The 22,124-nt window shown below is 40.2% G+C and overlaps 1 protein-coding gene across 2 annotated transcripts in view; it reads right to left on the bottom strand.

Annotated features, from left to right (window-relative positions):
- The window catches only part of PDZRN3 (PDZ domain containing ring finger 3), a 128,815-nt gene that overhangs the window by 2,864 nt on the left and 103,827 nt on the right, over positions 1-22,124 (bottom strand). For both annotated transcript variants that reach the window (XM_033071926.1, XM_033071927.1), the window contains 6 exons: positions 13,696-13,949; positions 10,340-10,427; positions 3,225-3,323; positions 2,607-2,669; positions 1,622-1,723; positions 447-563 (listed from right to left, as the gene is read on the bottom strand). In XM_033071926.1, coding sequence (XP_032927817.1) covers positions 447-563; positions 1,622-1,723; positions 2,607-2,669; positions 3,225-3,323; positions 10,340-10,427; positions 13,696-13,949 — 723 coding nt within the window. The remainder of the gene's footprint in view (positions 1-446; positions 564-1,621; positions 1,724-2,606; positions 2,670-3,224; positions 3,324-10,339; positions 10,428-13,695; positions 13,950-22,124) is intronic.

Genomic DNA, 22,124 nt, shown 5'->3' with positions numbered 1-22,124 from the left:
ATCAGCCTGTATCTGTGGCCCTGCATAAAATTTGTAATGTAAAAAGTTTTTCTTTGCCTTTTTCCCCTTATATACATCTTACTGAGTTGTCCGTTTGGGTTCCCAGGTTTTGGGAGGCTGTGTGTGCACATCAAGTAGGAGATTCTGTAGATCAGCTCTCTGCCTGCTCTATCCACCTTATACCCAGTACTTCTCTCAGTGACCACAGTGACAGGGGATTTCCAAGAATTGTGCTGTAAGGGGCAAAGCACAAAAAGTACTATTTCAAAATATCTTGGTCACTGAGATGAAGTTGTGGACAGTCATGTAATACCTTGATTTTACAGAAAGTCCTTTTGCCTTGATCTCAGTGTCACTTGAGACACCAAGTGTATTCAGCCAAGCTCAATATTGAATATTGAGTGCAGTGGGAAGTTTGACAGCCCTGCACACCAGAAGGGCAGTACCTGCTGAAGCATGCTGGCAGTAAATTGCATTGCCTGGTGGTGCTGTTCCTCTAACATGTCCATGTGCAAGTCATCCAGAAAATCGTTTCTGTCATCATCCATCCATCCTTCATCCAGCTGTGTGAAAAGGGAGGGGAAAAAACAAACCAATCGTTGTCAAAAGAATGAAGACTGACATAAATTACGGCTTTCCTTTGTGGACAGTGGTTGGGAAATCTCAGGAGATTCTTTTCTGTGACAGTGCTGCGTGACTTGGGAAGGAGCCTGTCCCTGTGCTAAGTGTGGTATTGACTGTGCTACCTCCTCCCACAGCTGCCTCCATCTGCAACAGCAGGATTTTATCTTCAACAGCCCTCTACATATGAAAAAAATCAGTCTTTTGATCCATGGAAATACTAGAAAGAGTTGGGGCAGTTTTGGTTCGTGCACAACTTGATCAGGATGCATAAAAACACCCCAGAGCCCAAAGCTCAAACACCCCTCTTGTGAGACAGCATCAAACTCCAGAAGGAAAATCTGGCTGGGGTCTATAGGACATTTTTACTCCCATTCCCAATTATCCCCACGGGAAAGATCAGAAATATCCAGGCTAAGAGGACAGTGATGATGCTGACCCCGAGCCTCCAGGTGCACCAGGGCTGCTCTCCCAGCACCAGGAGCAGACAGATCAAACAATGCTGCTCCCGGCTGTTTGTTCAACACCTTTGTTGTGCTAATCCCTGCTCTACAAAGGGATCTGGTTCAACCTTTTATTACAGCTGAGGAGGCTTCTTGACAGTATTCAAGTACTTTAAGAGATGGTGTATGGAGGGCTAAATAATAGGTGTTTTAATGAATGAATAATCAATAGCTATAGGAATTAGACTTCAGCATGTTCTTCAAAACTGTGGCTCAAAACCATTCATAACACCTTGCACTGATGTTTGTAATAGCATTGCAGCACATATAAATCACCAGATGTCCTAGAAATTGAATTTTAATATAAAATATATATGTAAGTACCACGACTGCTGAATCCCATTATTTTAGACCATATATACATGCAGTCAAAGTGTGTAATACGGTTTTAGGTAGATCTGGTAGATTTAGGTTAAACCATTTGAAAGAACTGCTCTCTACAAAGCAGCAACTGTTTTAATTAAGGCTCAAGTGAGGGTTTTTTGTTGCTACCATACCTGAATTTCTGGTCTTGCCACAAGTAAGGAGATATTCTTGCTCTCCTCACTGGAGAGAAGTGCCACAGCTTCCTCTCGGTTCTGCACCTCGATGCCATTGATCTGTAGAGACACAAGAGCACCATGAAGGGTTTCCTCAGGGACACCTGGATGCTGCTGTGCATGGAAAAGCTTGGCTGGATGGATCCACACACACATCCCTTTGTGCAGAGAAGTGCAGCAAGTGTGCTGCTTTGGACATGATGCTGGTCCATCCCCTGCATGGCACATGCAGAGCCCTGTTACGAGGGCAGGGGTGGAATTGTGGGGTTTAGGACCCTTAAAACACTTCCCAAGTGTAAGAGACTGTAGGAGGTGATGGTGGACTGGATGGTTGGGACAGACAGAGAGATCTCTAAAGCCAGGTCTGGGAAACTGTGTTTATTGCAAAGGGTGTGGGTGAAAGGGCCCTGCCTGGAGCTGCAGCCACAGCTCAGAGCAGGGCAGGGAGAGAGTGGGGGGTAAGAGAAAGAGGTAAGAGGGTGGTAAAAGAGGGAAGTAAGAGGTAAGAGAACTAAGAGCTAAGAGCGCGAGTTTTCCATTACAATACAATAAATCTTCTTCTGTGTTGAATATTCTAATTTCCACTAACCAATCTAATACAAGATACAAATCCTATAGCATTTACATACAACCTATAAGAATCATTACATTACCATACTGTGTTACACTTTAAACCTTAAAACTTCTCTTTGGACCCCTTCTGCCAAGCTAGCAGGGTCTTCTCTGACCTTTGGACCTGCTCTCAGCAGAAGGAATTGTTCAGTCAAGGGGGGATTACTTTCCAATGGCCATCCTATTGTCTTCTAGTTATTTAGTAACTAAGGATTGGTATCTGAAAGATGGCTTTTATTTCAATCTCGCTTATGGTTTCCACATTCTCATATTCTATGGAAATCATATTTATAAGGTTTTCCTGATTCACCCTTCCCAACACCCAAGGTACCTGGATAATGCGATCCCCTTCTCGCAGCCGCCCGTCCTTGGCAGCGATGCTGTTGGGATCAATCTGCAAAACAAGACAGCTCTGGGTGCTCTGCAGGCTGGGGAGCTCAGATTTACTCCCCCTTATCTCCTGAGTGCTGCCTTTTAATGGAAGGTTTTAGATTTAATTATGAGTTTCTTTCCCCAAACTGGTGCAATTAATTTGAAATGGCTCTGCATAGTGAAAAAATGTTGCTGTGTAAAGTGCTGCTTTTTTTTTTCATGGAAAGGGACAAAGAGAGACAAATGTGCCTCAGATGTTTGCAAATAAAAGTGTGTGGGGTTTTCTTATGATTTATATTGTTTCAGGAATAATCAAGAATAAAAATTAAAGGGGGAATATATGAAAATACTCTGAAGGCATCATCTGAAATAGAACATTGTTAATATAATGAAATTTGACTTCAGTGGGAGCAGGACTGCACTCAGTTTGGAGAAAAGGAAAATAATTAGATTTCTTCCAATTACTGCATTTTGGCTGTTTATCCAACATGGTACAAACAGAGGATGAATGTCTTAACTGCCCAACAATGCAGCTGAAAAGACAAATGGTATCTTCTGGAAAGCAGCTCAATCTTACCTCACTCACATAAATACCCATGTCATCTTCATCATCCGTTCTGTAACAGACAGTGAGGCCAAGCTTGTCCTGGCTGTTCACTCTGTGTAAATCCACTTCCTGAGGTTTAAAAAAAAAAAAAAAAAAAGGGCAAATACATTGTCAGTGAGACACCAGTGACTGATGGAAGCAATTTTTCAAATGCAATGAAAATATTTTGCTTAAGTGATATAGTGGATGTCTTTTCATTTCACTTGTAGACGAGGTTAACTGACTGAGCAGAACGTGATTATATGCAGACAATCAATACCTGGGACATTTTTGACCCTTCAATCAATAGGAAGTCATTTTGAAAATAGACCTTTTATTGATCTTAAGGAAGAAAAATTACCTATATTTCATGTAGTGGTAAGACTTCAAAGGCTAAAATACTTATAAAGTATGATTTCAATATTTGTCACAGCTGATACATATTTCCTAATAAACAGGGTAATTCTCTGGCTTTTCAGAAAAAACTATAATACTCTATTACTTTAAATTGTGTAATTTTCATGAAGTCATCTAATAAATTTCTCAAAAGTGTGACTGAAGATCAATATATTGTCAGCAAAGCATTCAATATTGGTATTGGTAATAGAAACATAATAAGCATTTCAGTATTTTGCAAGTGCTTGGTTTCAGCAGGTCATGGTGGTCTTGTTAATCTCAGAGACATTTAACCCATCTTAAAAATGTATGTTCTTCCTCTGTGCTTTTTTTTTTTCCATGAGGAATTCCTGAGGTTTTTTTTTTTTTCTTGGTGGGAAGGGTTGTAAAATCCATGGAGATACCCCCAGGCTGTGGGATGTTCCTGGCTGGTGACCACCCCTGTGGCATCTTTCAGTCCTGCCCTTTTTGCTGCTGAGGGATGTCCCGGGGGTTTAAGGTGTTTAAACAACTTATTGTGACTGCTGTGCTGCTCCTGAGGATGCTGGATGGGCAGGAAGGATTTTGCTGCACAGACAGAGGTGTGAAAACACCTGGAGTTATTTTTTTACAGAGGTGTGGGCAAGGTCCTGCTCCTCCTCAGACCAGGCAGATCTGGGAAAGAGGAAAAGAGGGACCCAGTGGGGTCCAAGGGCTGTCCCTTGGATCTGTGCTTGGACCTGCCACTCCAGAGGAAAAGTCCTGATAACACAGCTCCTTCCTGCTGACATCTCTGCTGCTGTGCCATTTGGAAGGGGCAAGACAATAAAACAAGCTGATATGAATAATTTATTGGTGTGTCTAGCTGACAGCTGCCAAGATCAGCAATCTCATGTTATTTACTTGTCAACATGTGTAATTTCTTTTTTTTTCCCCCCTAAAGAAGCGTAGCTGTAAATGTCAGTGACATTTCAGCTGGTATTTAAGTGGTTTCAATCAATAGTATCCATGGTGAACTGCTGTGCTTTTCCCCCCCTCTTTTGTTACTTAAAGGTTTGAACACAATGTTTAATAGCAGGGTTTTCTTCAGATTTCTAAAGCTTTGGGGCTTTCTAGAGAGGAGATGGGGATTCTTCAGAAGAAAGATGAGACAAAGTGGATTCAGGTCTGATCTCAGCTGATCCTGCATTTACCCTTGGAGTGAACTGGGGGTGAGGTGGGGATTTGTGGATTGAGCCTAATTCCAGCCCAGAATGATATTCCCATATTCCCTTCATGCTTTAACAAAAAAAAGTTTCATTATCTTCAGGAATGCTTTTATATACTTTGTTGATTTGAAAACGTGCCAGGAAATTAGTGCTGTGGCTCATTCTACTGCTTGCCACACTGGTAGTGAAAAAAACTATATATAATATTTAAAAAAAGCCCACAAAACCAAACAGAACTATATGGTGGCTTTGGCCATTTTTTAAATAGATCTTGTGAAACTACAAACTCTTGGAAGTGGAAGGGAAGAAAGGGAGCAAGTTGTTATTTTCATTCTTATTTACCACATGTTTTGTCTAACAATAGGTGTTTTTTCCAACAGTGTATAACTATAAAGGGTCTAATAATTAAAAATAAAGTATGAGTTTATATTTAAATAAACCCATTTAATATAACATCTGAGACATCACCTGTGATATACTGGAAGGTAACAAATCATGTGATAAATTAAATAATATATGTTTTGAAAGGAAAAGAGCTATCTGTTGTTTAAAAACACACTCAGAAATAAGGCAGAAAAAATGCTAGAGTAGAAAAAAAATTTATAGAGCAGGTGTTTAGAACCTGAATTTTTATGAGTAATTAGTTGACAGACTTACTCTTGGGTACAATCCCTCTAGTCCTTGGTAGGAAGAGAGAAAGTGAGTTTGATGCTACCCAAATATGATAATTTTATGAACTTAAACATAGGAACAGCTGCTTTCTAAGGGTCTTTGTCTCAGTAAAGTTTTAATATAATCATAAAGGTTTGAAATATTTGAGAGATAAAAGTGTGCAATTCCAGTTGGAGTTGAAGAATCAACACCAGAGTCTTCAAAGTAAAGGTTATTTTTCATATTCAGAGGCAAGTCTGTGTAATGCAGAAATACATGAAAGAGGAAAATGAAAAACTGGCACCTGCAAGTACAGGTATTATGGCAGCTTGAGTAACTGGAATTAATTAAACAGAGGAAAATTAATATGGACCTGGAGAACTTTAAAGGTGTAAATCCCCGTGTTTGCAATGCCACAGGATTTGCCATATTTTCCAGTTCTGTCTCAGGGGCTGCATTCCTGGGCAGTGGAAGGGACACTCTGAGGTTGTTCCACACCTGCTCTGCATGCACAGAAAGCAGCAGGCAGGCAGAGGTGCTGCCACAAAGTGTGGGAGTGTTGGGGCTGGGTTAATACCAGAAATGTGAAAATCCCAGCTCTGAGAATTTTTACACTTGCAGATAATTCAAATCTGCTTCTTCAGATCAGGTAAAAGTGACATTTTGAGAGATGTTCAAAGGAGGATTTGGATGCTTTTTCAAAATAGTCTGTGCAAGAGAAGTGTCTGAAAGATTATTGGCTCCTCATCAAATGCAGAGCCAAGGAGGGCTCACAGAGCTGGTTGCTGAAATCCATCTGGCATTTGCAGCAAGACAAGAAGAAATGAACATGCCCTGTGACATTATACCTGCAACCACTCATCATAATGAATTAGGAGCAAGTGATAATAGTAAATTAACCTCTATAAGCTCAGAAGATCCTTCATTTGCAGAGGATTATTGAATTATTGTACTGCTGATTTAGAATTATGGCCTGCCTTCAAATTTATAAAAATCAGTCCTTTCTCTAACAAGACAGAAATGAGCAGTAGAGATCTGAAATGACAGCCACGAGTAAAAATAGTTCAGTCACTCAGAAAGGCTCATCACAGCTTGCATGGTGCTGCTCTGTCCTTCTCCCTCTCTCTGTAAGGTGTGGTGGGTTTTCTTCTCTGCTGACCTCTGCCAGACCTGACCAGCAGGGTCCCCTTTTTTTGCTCTTCTATTAAAAGGTTTCACACCAAAAAGAATGTCAGGGAAATAAATATAAAGGACTATTTCCTTTGATGCTGCATCAGGCCCTCTCACTGCTCTTTGGCAACTGACCCTGCTACAGCAGGAGGGAAAATCTTGTTCATGCTTTCTTGAACCTAAGAAAGTAATCTTTACATTTGTATTTTCATATCATAGTGCTTTTCAACACAGGTAAATGGAATAAAAAATCCCACCCCTTTCCTTTTCAAAGGAGAAAATGCTATCAACCAAATTTTCTTTCCAAAATTCTGTGCTCTAGAGAAGCAGAAATCTACCTGGAGGTTTCTGTGGCAGCCCAGCTCTGTGATGGGAACTCTGTCACACCACAGAGGCTGGAGCAGCTTCAGTCCCCAGTGGTGCTGGGGAAGGCTGAAGAAGTGTTTCTCACCCTGCTGAGAAGAGGTTTGGGATGCCTCAGTGAGATATCCTGGAGGATGCCCAGGCTGAGTGCCAGGCAGATGGGCAGAGCTCCATAATTCTCACACAGCACAAGGTGCTGAGGCCAGGCTGGAAAGCCCCAGAGAGCAGAGGGAGAACTTTCAGTGAGCCATGTGAAACATTTCACCACTCCTGTGTTTGCTCCAAACAAAGAACATACAAATATTTGTGTTAGAAAGTACAGCTGTGAAGCTTTTCAAACCTTTACATATTCAATCAGTGCCTGAAGCAGCCCAGCCTGGGCTGCAGCTCTTTGTATTCTGAGACACAGCAATGCCTTGAGAAGCTCCTGATCAGTGCAGCTCCCTGCAGAGCTGGAGTTTTCATAGGGAAGAAATATATTCACATAAAAGATGCTTTGAAATGCTTTGCAAACCAGGATGGAATAAAAATTGCAGAGTGGCTGTGATGGAGCCTTCCAATTCACATGTTCAGAGAGTTGCCTCTCGCCTCCCTTGCAAACATTGCAGAAGCAAAAGAAAAGTTTCAACCAAAGCAGCAAAGGGGAGAGCTCAAAACCCTGGTATTCAGCTTTTACTCATGGTTTCCTAAAAGCAGTGGAGTATTGATTTCAGATCTTGAAGCACATTTTTTGTGGTCAGTGTGTTCATCTCTGGCTGATCAGCTGTTGTGGTTTCATGCTGGGAGCACTGGGAGCTGTGCACTGGGTGGGCCAAAAGGTCTTTGAACGAATTTGGTGTCCTCCTCCAGGCTTTTGACAAGAATGCTTCATTTCTGTCCAAGACTGAGTGAGAGTATCAGAGGGAAATTTCTCAGCAGTAGCAAACATTTCATGTAATTTTCATTTCCAAGCTTCACTGACTCCCAACTAACCATTCAGCTGAGTTCAGTTCTTTTCTTAGGAAGAAAGACCTACATAAAAGTTGCATATTGGGAAGGGTGAAGACAGAAAGTCAAATGGGAGGGAACAGGCCCCTTTTTGATGTAGAATGTTCTCCTTTGTAATGTGAGAAAGTTCCACTGAGTGAGCCCTCGCTTGGGCTGTGTCTGACAGCTGGACAGACTTGTTTGAATAAACATATTAATGCATAACACTGCTGGGGAATCCTGGAGTGACATTATTCTTCCTTTATGAGCCTGAAATGACTTCTAGCTGGGCCTCCGTGAAGAATGAATGCACTTTTAATTTAGAATAAAATAGGAGTGCACAATTTAATTCCTCTTTTACTTGTGGCATGGAAACTTCAAAAGAAAAGGAATGGTATTTATTTATTTTTGTAGCAGAGAATATATGGCAGTTACCTCTGAGTCATCAATTTTAAGACAAATGTTGAGATAAAACCGAGAATACAATTTTGGCACCTCAGCATTACTGCCAGCATAAATTCCTTCCTATGGATATTTACATTGGAGGTTTGTTGCAAACTTGGCTGTTCCACCTTTTTTGTCTTGTTTGCTTGTTACAAATCACTAACCAGTCAGTTATAGACCATAAAAGTTTAGATCAGGAGCTTCTGATTTAAATTCAAAGCACATTTTATAGACATAGAAACCCAGAAGGCTGACTTGATGGCTTTCTTACTTTCAACATTCCTGCTGCAGTCAATGAAACAGTGCCTTTGTGGTCTTTTAAAACATATCTATCAAAAGGCAAACAAAAAAGCAACCAGCCAGTTGAGTCCCTGTTAGCACTTTGACCTTACCATTGATCATAGTCTTTACAATTGGAACAGGAATCTTTAGTGGTTTTTAAGAAATACTATTAGGCTACAGAGACTTTCCTAATGTTCATCTGCCTGTGTTACTGAGCTGATCACCTTTGGCCATCAAGTACTATATCAATGTCAAAATTATTAATGTTGTGGTTTAAGGCATATTAAGGTTTGGCTACTGGAGTGTGTGTGTTTAAACTGTGTTCAGCTCAACTGGTTGACCTTCTAATGGAAGCAGTGTAATTTATCCACAATATTAGATTTCCTAAAAAGTAGATTTTGGAAAGATACTGGTAGAAAACACTGATTTGTCCTACATTTTCCTTTGAGACTGAAATCTAGATTGTATTTGTTTTTATTAAAGAGAAAAGAAAAAAAGGTTCTTGTTTGAAAAGTAAGGCCTTGAAGGCTGCTAAGTAGCATTTGTTTTACTGGCACTTTGATTTTATCCTGCCTTTGATTTACGTTTGTATACAGAGATGAATTGCTACCAGATCTGCAGAATTTGAGAACAGCTTGCAAACTTTTTATGGGGTTTTAGTCCTTGATCCTGCAAACACTTTTATAGAAGGAAACAACCTGGTGCTCACAGAACGACTGAACTCTGCTCCCACTGAAGCTGTTGATAAATCTGCAGTGATTTCAGCAGAGCTGCAGGCAGGTCAGCACTGCTTGCTGTGACAAATAGGTGTTAGCAGGACCAGCATCTAAGAAACCAGAAGTGCAAGCCAGCTAAGGATATAAAATATTCTCTTACTGATCATCCTGGATGGATCTGCTGGGTAAGACATTGCTAGAACTATTGGGATACTTTGCTATTTATTCCAAATTATTAAAAACACTTCACTGTGTCAGTACTGCTTAAGTATCTTGAAGAACCCCACAATTTCTGTGCTGCACCTTGAATGGTTGGGAGCAGGTTATTGAAATTAGGAATGAGAAAACTCACAATGAACTTCTGGTGGGATATACAAGCACTAAAACCAAATGTGATTTTTAAAGATTTGGCAGGGAAAAGGGCTTGCATACCTTCATGACTGGTTGAACTTTTATTATCTGTAATTTCATATGTATACATATGTCACTTAAGTAATGAAAAAGGGAGGAACAGCTCAGTATAGTGGCAAATCTATCCTGGCCTTGTCTTGTAAACTTAACACACTTCAAAATTATATGATCAAGAACATCTGTTTCTCAGCCAGGATATATTTAAGGGAAACTCACACATTTTTACTGTGGTTATGTGGAACAGGCCCTGCCACTCAGCAGAGCCTTTCAGATTTTCAGAAAGCCTAAATCAGCACACTTACACAGAATTTAATTAAAGGAATCAATGACTTCATTATTTATGTTAATTTGTTAGCTGAAGATCAGCAGTTCCTAGCTCTCAGTTCAATGGAGTGAAAAAGTATCAACAACTAGTGAACAATGTTATCACAAATATCTACTTTGAAAAATCTTTTCTCTTTTTACAATTCAAAGACCTTGAGGTGCACATGGAAATGAAAGAGTTACTCAGATTAAATACCTCTAACTCCAACTCATCCCGGTCCATTTCTTGGTGAATTCCTCCCATGTAGTCATTTGGGTCATAGTATTCATGCACGGATGGATGGCTGGAAAAAAAAAAAAAAGTATTTTTTAGGACAGCACTCAGGACTTCAGTGGAACTTGTTAATGCATTCCAAGCTTGTAGGGAGATGATGGACTAACCCCCACATCGAGGAGCTGCATGTGGCTAATTCTATAAGCTACACCACTTAGCCCAGTAAGTGTTTTAAATGAAAATTCCATGTATTGTAGGAGGACAGCCTGCTGCTTTTTACTGCTTCAGCTCTCCCACACTTCCACTGCCTTTACTCTGGAAGTTGTAAGCAGTGTAATGCTCTTGTGAACACTGTTTTCTGTGCTGGATTGTTTTATCTGCAGTGAAAGTAAACTCCCTTTAATTCTCTCTTAACTAGATACATGTCTGAGGCTATTTCTGTAACAGCATCTGCTAATTGGCTTGGGTAGTCAAGTTGTGAGAGGCAGACGAGATAAATCTGAATGGAATTGGGAGAAGTGAGAGGAAAAACCAGGAAAAAACGACTCTGCTTTCAGGTGCTGGGTGACAGCACACCCAGAGAGCTGAGTATGAGAAGGGCTGTGAGGGAATCAACACCTCCAGCTCAGAGCAAGGGCACTGATGATCAGCAGCTGGGATCTGTCCAGTGGCTCAGGAATAATAGGAAGTTGATAGGGCTGGAATTATGCAGGAATAATGCAGTTGGAATAAGGCAGTTGGAATAATGCAGGCACATTGCAACCTAAATTATAGAATGATAAAATCATGGAACAGTTTGGGGTGGAAGGCAGCTCAAGGAGAATCGTCTTCCACTGGACCAGGCTGCTCCAACCTGGCCTTGGACACCTCCAGGGATGGAGCAGCCACAGCTTCTCTGGGCTACCTGTGCCAGAACCTCACCGCTCTCACAGGGAACAATTTTTTCCTAAATGATTAATCAAGAATTAATCTTTGCCATTTTCTAACGTAACAGGTTTTGCAGTTGGCAAGTCAGAGGCACTGCAAGCCCCCACTGCAGATGAGGCTGGGAGGTGCAGTGTTGAGCCCCTAGGAACAATCACATCCTCTGCACAGGCTCCAAGCCCTGCTGTTTGTTCACTGCAAACTCAAAGCTCCAGCCTTTTGTCCAGTATTTCCACTAAATCCTGCTGCTGTGCTTGAATTTTCAGTGGGCTGGGAATAGGTGGCTGTGCTGGAATACTTAAATATCAGCAGAGAGAGTCGTGAGAGGAGCAGGCACACACAGAGGGAAAGGTCCTGGCTCAATAAAGGTGCAGCCTGCAGCCAGACCCCATCTCCCAGCAGGGATGTCTGGAGAGCTGCACTGGGAGCCTGGGTGCACCCCCACCATGGGCAGGGTCACCTCAACACCAAGAATTGCTGTGGCTGGAGCAGATCAGCACACAGAGCAGCTGGGAGGGTCAGGATCCATCCCTGGCATCCTTGGCAGCCCCTGCTCCCCGTGGAGATGCGTGGCAGGATGGCAGGCAATCTGCAGGGGCTCCCTGGGGAGCTGTTCTGCTCTCCAGCAGCCTGTGAGGGCGAGTGTGTGCCCAGGAGATAATTGCCATTTGTATTTGTAAGTACAAAAGCATCAAATTACCATTAACAATAATTAAAATTTGATTCTAAAACATCCATGACAACACTGGTAAGTAATTTTAGTCCCAGAAAATAACTTATTTGAGCAACAGCGCTGCAGGGTTATAATAAAGTAATTAATACACTGGAACAGAATGGAGCAGCTCTTAGCATTACACAATTTATGGCAGCCATAAAAAATAAAGTTAAAACATAAGCAACCCAAAGAGGCAGTGAGAGGAATTACAAAATGCAATAACTTTATCCATCAAATGCCAGCAAAAAAAATGAGCTTTATGAGGCCATGTTGTGACTCAGTGGCATTAGTCATGTGAGTAATGTCTCGCTAATGTGTAGGAAAAATGAAAATGCTGTGAGTTATGGCTCAGTGGTGGACGGATCCTGGGAGCACAGGTTCACCAGCAAGTGAGGTGAGGTCGGGAACTCCTCCTAACACAGTGCTGGAACCCTGGAAACTGAGAATTTTGGACTTTGTGTGCTAACAGGCACTGACCCCCTAGAAAACACTGCTTTGGACCTGAGACCGTGGAAAAGGCTTCCAAAATTAAATAATAAAACTGGAATCACGAATGTGTAGTTTGAATAGAAGTGTGAAATATCACATAGTGGAAAAGTTAAACTTTAAGGATTTAGAATACAGTAATATATATAAAGCAAGATAAAAGTTTAAGGCAGAAATTTGTCTTTCTTCTTCACCTTCTTCATGGATTTGGGTAATTTTGTGTGATCAGATAAAAAGTCCACATTGCAACCCACAAATAATTGGTTAGTTGTTAACTTGAAAATAGAAATAATTTAAGTAGCTTTTCTTAATTAAACAGTTGACCCTTAAAAGACCTTGTAAAAAAATAAAAGTCAAAATTTTTTAGCTTGTTAGCTTGTAAAATTTACAGTTTACAGAATTAATAAACATCTAAGTCTGAACAAGAAATACCACCTTGCACATTTAATCCCAGCCCTAGCAAAAAGAAAATAAAACACAATAACATATACATAAATAAATAATAAATAAAATAAATAATTATATTATTAATTAAATAATTATGTATATAATTAAATATATTAAATTAAATATAATATATAAATATAGTATATCTATAATTATACATAATTATAGATATAATTATGTATAATCTAATAGATATATATCTATACTATATATAATAGATGCATAATATAGATATTATACATAATATATAATATCTACTATATATAATAGATAATAGATTTATATATGTTATATAATATATAGATATTATATAATTATATAAAATGTAATTATAATATATAAAAATATATATCTATTATGCATACTTATTTATACATATCTATTATTTGTACATAATTATAGATATAATTACATTATATATAATCGATGTATAATATAGATGCATAATATAGATATTATACATAATATGTAATATCTATTATATATAATAGATAATGTATGTATTATATATCTAATCTAATCTAATATATAGATATTATATAGTGATATAGAATATATAGATATCATATAATATATATTATATAAATATAATATATAATTCTAGATAATTAAATAATTGTAATTAATTATAATTATAATTAATTATAATTACAATATAATAATATTATTTATATTATTTTATATTAAATTATAAATACTAAAAAAAACACATGAAGGGGTGACTCTGCAGTGCACAGGTTTCTGGGGTGACAAAAGCATTGCTTACTCCTCGGGCAGCAGGTAGGGCTGGAGGCCGGGCACGGGCGGGGCGGGCGATCCCAGCTTGCTGAGGGCCATGATGTGCTCGAAGGTGATGTCGGTCTGGGTGCCCACATCCACCAGCTGGGGCTCCTGGGCGCTGGGGAAAGCCTTGGGCCGCGGGGCTCTCCTCAGCACCTGCACCACGATGGGCTCCTTGGCCGTCTTGAACGCTTCCACCGCCTGCTCGTGCGTGGCTTTGGATAAATCCTTCCCATTGACCTGTGGGGACAAAGCAGCAAACTATCAGGGACCCAGCCATCCCAGTGATGCCTTCAGGTTTAGCTTTCATATTTCCCAGATTCTGCACTGCATTGGTGACTCTGAACTCCACACAAAGTGTTCCAGGCTCTCTCCCAGCTCAGGCACACACAACAATCCTTTCCCAGCCCAGAACCAAGGACACTCTGCAGCTCCAACCCCAAAAAGTGCAAACAGGGAATGGAGGAGAGAATCTGGGAGGGTGGGACTGCAGAGCCTGGAGCTGGGAAGGGACAATGAACCCCAAAATGGGAATGGAACAGAACTGATAAAAGTGTGAAAACTCCTGACCCGTTATCCATCTTGGGTCGCTCTTGGGTGCAGCCACATCCAGGCTCTGGCACTGCCCAAGGTGAATCCTGTGAAGGCTTTTAATAAATCCCTGCTTTATTCCTTTAAGTCTGCCCAGCCCCTGTTCCAGGTCAGCCTCCTCAGACATCACCAAGACGTGAGCAGCCAGTGCCAGGAATGATCCCTGCCACCTTGTGCATCTCTCATTTTGCCTTTTCTCTCGAGCAACTTTACAAATCCTCTGCTCTGTTTTTATTTTGATAGATTTTGCTGGGCTTGCTCTTTGAGGTGAAGAACAAACCAGCACCCCATTTATTTCTTGTAGATTAGAAATCCCTCATCCTTTGTTCAAACACAAGTTATTGATTTTCCTGTAGTTTTTCTAGTTTTGGTTTGCTTTTTAGACTCTTCACCTTTTTGCTGAACAAAACCAAACCCACAAAACTATGTGTTTGTGTCTGATAAACAATTTTTGAGATGAAACATGATGGTAGCACTCAGTCACTGCAATAAAAAACTCAATTTTAGAGAAGTGGATAGAAATAACATGAGACATGGCAGGCCATGGAACTGGGGGGCTGAGAAGAGAATTCCCACACTGCACTAAGTGCACACTGTTTAGTCACATTAAAGTAATGGGGGCACCTAAACAAGAACATTACTCAGCACAATAACTGAATTTAGCCCATGCTTAACATATTGCCCAGGGCAAAAAGCTGGCTGATATAAAGAGGGTTAACCTGAGTGCAGAAAAGATTGAAAAGGCTAAATTTCTGCTGAATTACCTCGTACAACTAACATTTTTCCCTGCTGTCATCCTGGGTTTTCCTTAGAGAGGTGATGACACCTGGATTTTTGTGTAGCCAGCTGAGAGGGGAAGGTGTTAGAATGGCATTTACATCACACAAAACTTGCACTGCACACGAGTGCTCCCAGTAATGCACAGCATGTAAAGTTTGGCCTGGTCAAATTAAATATCATTAACTCACCCAATTGAGCAGATTACTTTAAAACAGTTTGTACAGCTGTAAAATTAGGTTCAGCATAATGTTTTCTCTGGAAAAAAGGAAGTGCTGATTATGGTTTGAGTTTTATTATTTGCTGCAAATTAAATGTTGCACATTTTACTGTGTGCATCTTAATTTTCTTTTTTTTTTTGGTACAACCAAACCCAACAAGCAATCACAATAAAAGAATCTAAATTGCAGTGTAGAATGTTTTTCAGAAATGTGCTTAGAATAACTTTTGAGCAGGAGACTATTTATGAAGATCCTTTCTCCATCTTTATAGTAAGACCTGGTAAAACCCTGCAAAGGCCAGATTTCCAGTTCTTTCCCTAATGCTGTAATGATGCTGGATTACAGACAGTTTAGCACAGCCCTGCATTTTAATTTAGGCTCCTTAGGACACTTTTATTTCTGAAAATCCATGGGCTGGCATCCTCTTTGTGCTGTCCTATGCAATTGTTACATAAATAATCATAACTTCAAGGACAGGTTGATGTCATGCAGGGAACAGGCAGTAGTAGCTGGACTGTGTCATAAATTGTTACTACAAATAATTCCAAGCAGTTTCCTGACTATGTTGTCTGCAAGCTGATAATGCCATGGAAAAAAAAAGGTGCTGCACAATCAGGAAGAAGAACATGGAACCAGATTTTAAAACTGGGGTGATGAGCCAGCTAAATTTGAATCTAAACCCTCTCCTGCTGCAGAGGGACCTGGGGTAGGAAAGGTTTGTGGCTTTCTGGTACTCATCTTTCAGTTGGTAAATTGATAACTCTACAGGCAGAACTGTATCTGATGTGTATGCAGTTTTAAATTAAGGGTTTGATAAGATGGCAATGATTACAGTGAAATGAAGGCATAAGTCACTGCACTGCTGTTGTTATGAGTTTCTTAACCCATCTCAAAGATGTGGTTGGGGATTATGTCTTTAAAAGTCCATATTTCTATGAACTGTGGCAGCACCAACATCATGTCAGGCAAACCATACTCTGGACAGTGATGTCCACATGATGAATGGTTTTGGGGTCAGTCTGGTTCCTGAACCCCAGCTGAGTGGAATCCTTTTAGCTCTGCAGGCTCCTGCTCTCATCAGCAGCCTTGGCCACTGGGGTGGATGCTGATCTGAGACATGGCCAGAACTGCCCTAACAAACACAAAAACATGCTTAAAAGAGCTTTACAGCAGGGAATTCCATTTCTGAATCTGGTTCCTAGAAAACCTGCAGTAAATGCCATGATGTGTGGTAAATACTGAGCAGTGAATAGTTGGTAATTACTTTTATTTTAAGCATTTCCCATCTCAGCACACCAATAATATCATTTTCCACTAAAGGGAAATGAGGAATGGCAGTGCTAAATATTTGGATAATAAAAAGCAGTAATTCCCAAGTCTGTTTATGCATAACAGAGATAAATTGCTTTTTAGTCTAGAAAGTAGCAGGTATTGGTATTTTATTTTTAGTAGCACAAAAATGATGCAGAAGAGAAATATACTGGGGTGATCTCAGTGGCCTGGTTTCTGGAGTCTGTGTAGTCTGTACTTGTGGCTAATCCTGAGTCTAGCAAATAGGTGAGACTAATATGCTTAGTTTCTATCTGGAAAATTTGCTACAATTCATGAATAATTTTTTCCAGTGCTTAAAAGCCAAGAAATACATAATATATAAATTAAATAAATACATCTGTACAGCTTTGCTGTTAAAAAAAAAAAAGGGGGCTTTATATTCCTAGACTTTATTCCTAATGCTGCTGAATTGTTCTCAGCAATTTTTTCCCTTATAAACAGTTACATCTGAAATAACACAGGAAAAAAAAAATAAAAATCCATGCACATGAATGCTTCAGAAGACTGCCAAAAACGACAAATATGCATAATTTCTGAGGAACACACCATGTGACAGAGACAATGGGATCCTTCATGGCACAAAAGATGGATAAATTAACTTGTCTGAAAGGGTGAAATGCTTAGCTTTTTTGGACCTTCTTAACATTGGAAATACACTGAATATGGAGAAAGCTGCAGATAAAGTGCAGAGACTGGAGTTAAACTGAGCTGAATGGACTTGGGTGAAATTTGTGGTGCAGCCAGATAGTGGATTTAGCCTCAGCACAAGGCAGGGACATAAATAATCTCTATTAGGACCAGACAGTAAATAAGGAAAGGATGCTTGATTTTTTTTTTTTTTTAATAGAACCCATGCAATAATTATGAAATAGAATAGCATTTCCAGTATTTTATTTTATAGTATGTACTGTATGTTCTTCTGCACTAAAAAGGCTGGAGAGACGAGCAAGAAATCTATAGAGGCAGCAAGAAATCTATAGATAAAGATGGCATAATCCTGTTTGGGAGGTCTGTGTCTCCTGGCAGTTTTAATACTTGGAATGAAAATAAAATAGTCTTGAGCTTGATTTGATGCTCACTGGAGTCAAGGGGTGTTTTGCTTTTGCAGTGCCTCAGCTCAGGCTCTGACTGAGAGAGGACATGAACAGCAAATCAAGAAGTTATGAAGCTGAGTGTGCCACCAGCACTCCATGGCCAAACTGAGAGAATGGAAAGGAAAATGCTGCCATGGTCAATTAAGGTAGAAGTGATGGATTTGTAATTGAGAAAAAGAGAGATGGTGCCTGAAGGCAGAAAAGGGGAAGCCATGGCACAAATCCAAACGGGTGATCCCATCAAACAAACAGAAGGAAATGATGTCTTCAACTCTCATTTTGATCATGGAGCTCATTAATTCCTATACCCAGCAAGTAAATGGTCAGAAAAATAAACAGGAATTAATGAAAAGAAGAATGGAAAAGAAATCTAAGATACTGTATCTAGCCCCAAATGGAAGCAGCAGAACTTTGCTTGAGGAATCCTAAACATCAGGTGGAATTGTTGAGGAACATCCCAGGACAGCTTAGGAGGAGTGAAGGCAGCAAATATGTGGGTGTAGTTTGAGATCTGACTCCTAAGAGCCCTGAAAAAGGCTAGAAACATTTGAGTGTTATCTTGGAGATAAAAGGGTAAAAACAGGCAGTAGGATTTGGGGGGTGTAGGGTTGGTAAGAACCAAGCATTTCCTGAGTCTGCTTTCAAATCTCTCTCAGTTGGTAGCTACATATTAAGCAGAAAAAACAAATAAATCAGTAATGATTTGTGATCAGTGATGTTCTCAACAAGGAGAAAAGGGAAAAAAACCCTAAACAACAGAAAAAACCCTCCTATCTCTTTGGGTTTGTGAAGAATTTGCTCTGCCTCAATGGAAATGACTTTCCATACAATTTTGCAGTGCTGTGAGTGTGTAAGGGATTGGATATACAGTATTTGGCATCCCTCCTGTTGAAATCTTCTGTTAGATCCAGATATGTCACAGTGAAACACCTTTTGCAAGGACAGATTTTCTCACGTTTTTATATTTATATATGTGCTTCTACTTTAACAATTATTCTACAGAGAGGTCTGGGATCCTCCAGCGATTCCTGAGCCAAGTGCCACTGTTTAGATGCTAATTTCCTGAGGTCAGAATTGGCACAGGATCCTTCCAGCCTCCCCACTGTGAGGACAAGGCTGCACCTCCTGTGCAAGGCAACAAGAATTTGGAGCCAAGGATGGGATGACAGAATTGTTCTCTGTTACTAGAAAACACATTCTTATTTTTGTTTGAGGTATGAGGTGGGATGGTACAGGGTTGTGCTGTTACATAAATGTCATTTTATCAATAGCTGCTGTTTAATTATTGAGCAAGGTAAGTGATTTACATGCTTTATTTCTCTGGGTGGGAAGAGAAGCCTAATTAATTGCCACTCCTTAATGGCAGACATCAATTAGAGGCTTTCAGGTGTATCAAAATATGTCACTTGTTTACAAGTGGACAAAATTTCCTCCTGGTTGCCACCAATTTTGATTTTCTTTTCCTTTTGCAATATACAGATGAAGTGACTTTAGGCACTGGTGGAAGGAGGTGCTGGAAGGTCGAGAAAGCCACAAAATCCCTGTGCAGAACAGTTTAATTATAATTATTTTGTGCTTTATTTTTGCAGCAACAGCGTGTAAAGTTGTTTTCTGGATGTTGGGAGCACACAGCAGAAACCAGACAGGTTTCAGTAAAAGAAAATTATTATTTTCCATTAATTTGGACTGATTTCTGTGGGTTTAATGCCATGAATGATAAACATTTGTATGCATTGTACAGCTTGTTGGCTCTTCTATGCCTCATAAATGTCACAGAGAAAAAAAAAACTTTTTTTGCCTAAGAATGAGTAAGCAGCTTTTCTTCGTAGAAATTCATGCAAATCCTTGGGAAGTGCACCATAAAAATGCTAGTTCTGTTAGACTACAGACGTCTGTGCTCCATTTAAAATGCTCTTTATGGTCTGATTCACTTCTTTAGCAAGTTCTTAAGGAGTCTGCATACTAAGAAAAAGCAGCACAACTGTAAAGATTTTTATAGAAGCAAGAGCAGCAAAAAGCCTATTTTATAACTCCCCTTTTCCTCAAGAATTGGAGAAAAAAGGTTCAAAATACAGGTTAATTCTTCTTGCAGCTCCATCTAATCCCTCTTTTATTTCCCTCACATGTACAGTCTCCCTCTTTTTGAAAACCCCAGAATTATATTGTTTAGTAATAGACTGTTTCCATATGTGTGCATTTCCCCTCTGCCTTGTGAGCCATCCATGACAAAACAGTTCAGACCAAGGAAAAATTCTTTTCCTTAAGAGCACAGAATACATTTGTTCTCCAAACCGTTAACTTGCAAATGGAAAACCTTGGGAGAAAGGCCCTGGAAATAAAGGAATTTTTATTTGGCCAGTAATTAGCACATTTAGGTATTTCCAAGGCAGGGCCAGGACTGTCTGCAGCATACTAAGATGCTCTTGGTTGGGTTCTCAGGCTCTGCTCCTGTGGATCACTACTCAAAATAAAACCACAGGGAATTTTATCATTTGCTTCAATGAAAACACAGAGCAGTGCTGGGGCTTCTGAGACTCTTGGACTTTCACTAGAAGCAAAGTTTACTTGGAGCTCTTTTATTCCTTAAATATGCATGAACCATATTAAATGACTTTATATCAGGGCAGAAATGATTTTCCTTATTTTTTAAGCAATCTTTTGTGTGTCTTTTAATGGTTTAATAACCCAGGTCCATCTAGAACACAGCCAGAAGTTTACAGGGCTCCCCTTTTAACGCCTCTCTGCCATTTCTGCAGCGTGACCCAGAGGGGGCCAATCAATGGGACCTCTGAGGGAGGTACAAACGAGCCATAAATAACCATGAATTACTAATGACTGGGATTCAGCAAGTGTAATTACCCGTTTTCTCACATCCTCTGCTTTGTCCACCTCTAGCACGTGGCACCTCCAGTGTGGCTCCTTGGGAAATGCTCCTGCCCTTCCCACATGTGCTTTTCCCAAGAGGCCAAACCTTGGGATGTCTATGTGTTCATCTAGTACAGTAAATGACAGATTTTTATGAATGATAACTTCCATAAAATAGAAAAAGTGTATTCTGTATTTATGTTCAAAATAACACACAGTGAGAGTGAACAGCATGAAAAAATTAAAGCCCTTTTAGTTGAGGGTGCAATGTTATGCGGATTCAAGCTGAATTTGAGTAGCATAAGAAACAATTCTTGTACTGAATCAGACCAAAGGTCCCTGAAGAGCAGCACCTCTCTCACAGAAAAAGGGAATGGTCAAAGACTTGGAGGGAGCTCTCCCCTGCCATGGCCTTCCAGCACTCACATTTTGTAAGGCAATATTTATCACCATACCTCAAAATCAGAGCAGTACAGGTTTCTGGTGCACAGACCAGCACTCCAAATAATACTGATATAATGTTAGCAGCATATCAGACTGTGCAAGCACAGAAAAAGGCAGTGCTGCCTCTGGAGAGCTGCTCCAGGCAAACAGACAAAAGGAATCTCGTACAGACGCGAAGATGAAACACAGAACGAGTGAGTGATCTGCCTGAGGTCACAGGAGGGCACAGCACAACTGATCCCAGCTCCCTGGCACTGCTTAAGATCATTCTAATTGCCAGCATCCTGATTGTTTGTAGCTTTTAAGTCCATCTTCCCACTCCCTCCCTGGTGATGCAGGACAGGGACAGCAATTGTGGACAGTCCTGAACAGCCAGTGCTGCTCTTGGGAGCCCCTGACAGACCCCAGTGGGATTCTCAGTGAGGGGCCTTGCTGCTTCAGGAGCTTTGTCACCTGTCACCTTTGTCACCTTTCCACAAGCAGAGCTAAATTGGATGAAGAAGATGAACCTCAGAATGGTTCACGTAGGCAGGAGTGCCACCACCAGCTCTCTCCATGCTGCCTTGTCCTCATAGTGAGCTCTCACAGTGAGACATGGATAAAAACATCTTCATTTTCCTTTGCTTTTGGCTAAACCCCATGGCAGTTACACAGGGTCAGACACAAGAGCTTCTGCTGAACACTGAAACACCCTGGCCAAATTTAAAATTCCTTATCAGTTGTGACCTTCCAACATACGAATGACTCCCTTCTCTAAAATGATGTTCAGTTTCCACTTTGCAGGAATGCACAGAGTATTGGTTTGAAGTTGCAAAAAACCCTCTTGTTGCACTTCTGATTGTAGTTTTTGTTACTGTTTGGGATAATTTTGATATATTAATGCCCAGCTCCTATGCCAGCATGTCCAATCACCTCTGTGTCCTACCCAGGATTATCCCTGTATGGACACAAGGAAGAAAACAGTGCCCTGATTCTGACCATTTGTGTTTTGGATGGTGACATCTGGCCTTTTGCCAAAAAATATTCCAGATTAGTAGAAACTTCTTCTTCAATTGTCACTGCTTAAATTAGTGAGTTTTGTAATATGTAAT

The sequence above is a fragment of the Catharus ustulatus genome, chromosome 13 (assembly GCF_009819885.2).
Source record: "Catharus ustulatus isolate bCatUst1 chromosome 13, bCatUst1.pri.v2, whole genome shotgun sequence".
NCBI classification, from domain to species: Eukaryota; Metazoa; Chordata; class Aves; order Passeriformes; family Turdidae; genus Catharus; species Catharus ustulatus.
This window is presented reverse-complemented; position numbering and strand designations above follow the sequence as displayed.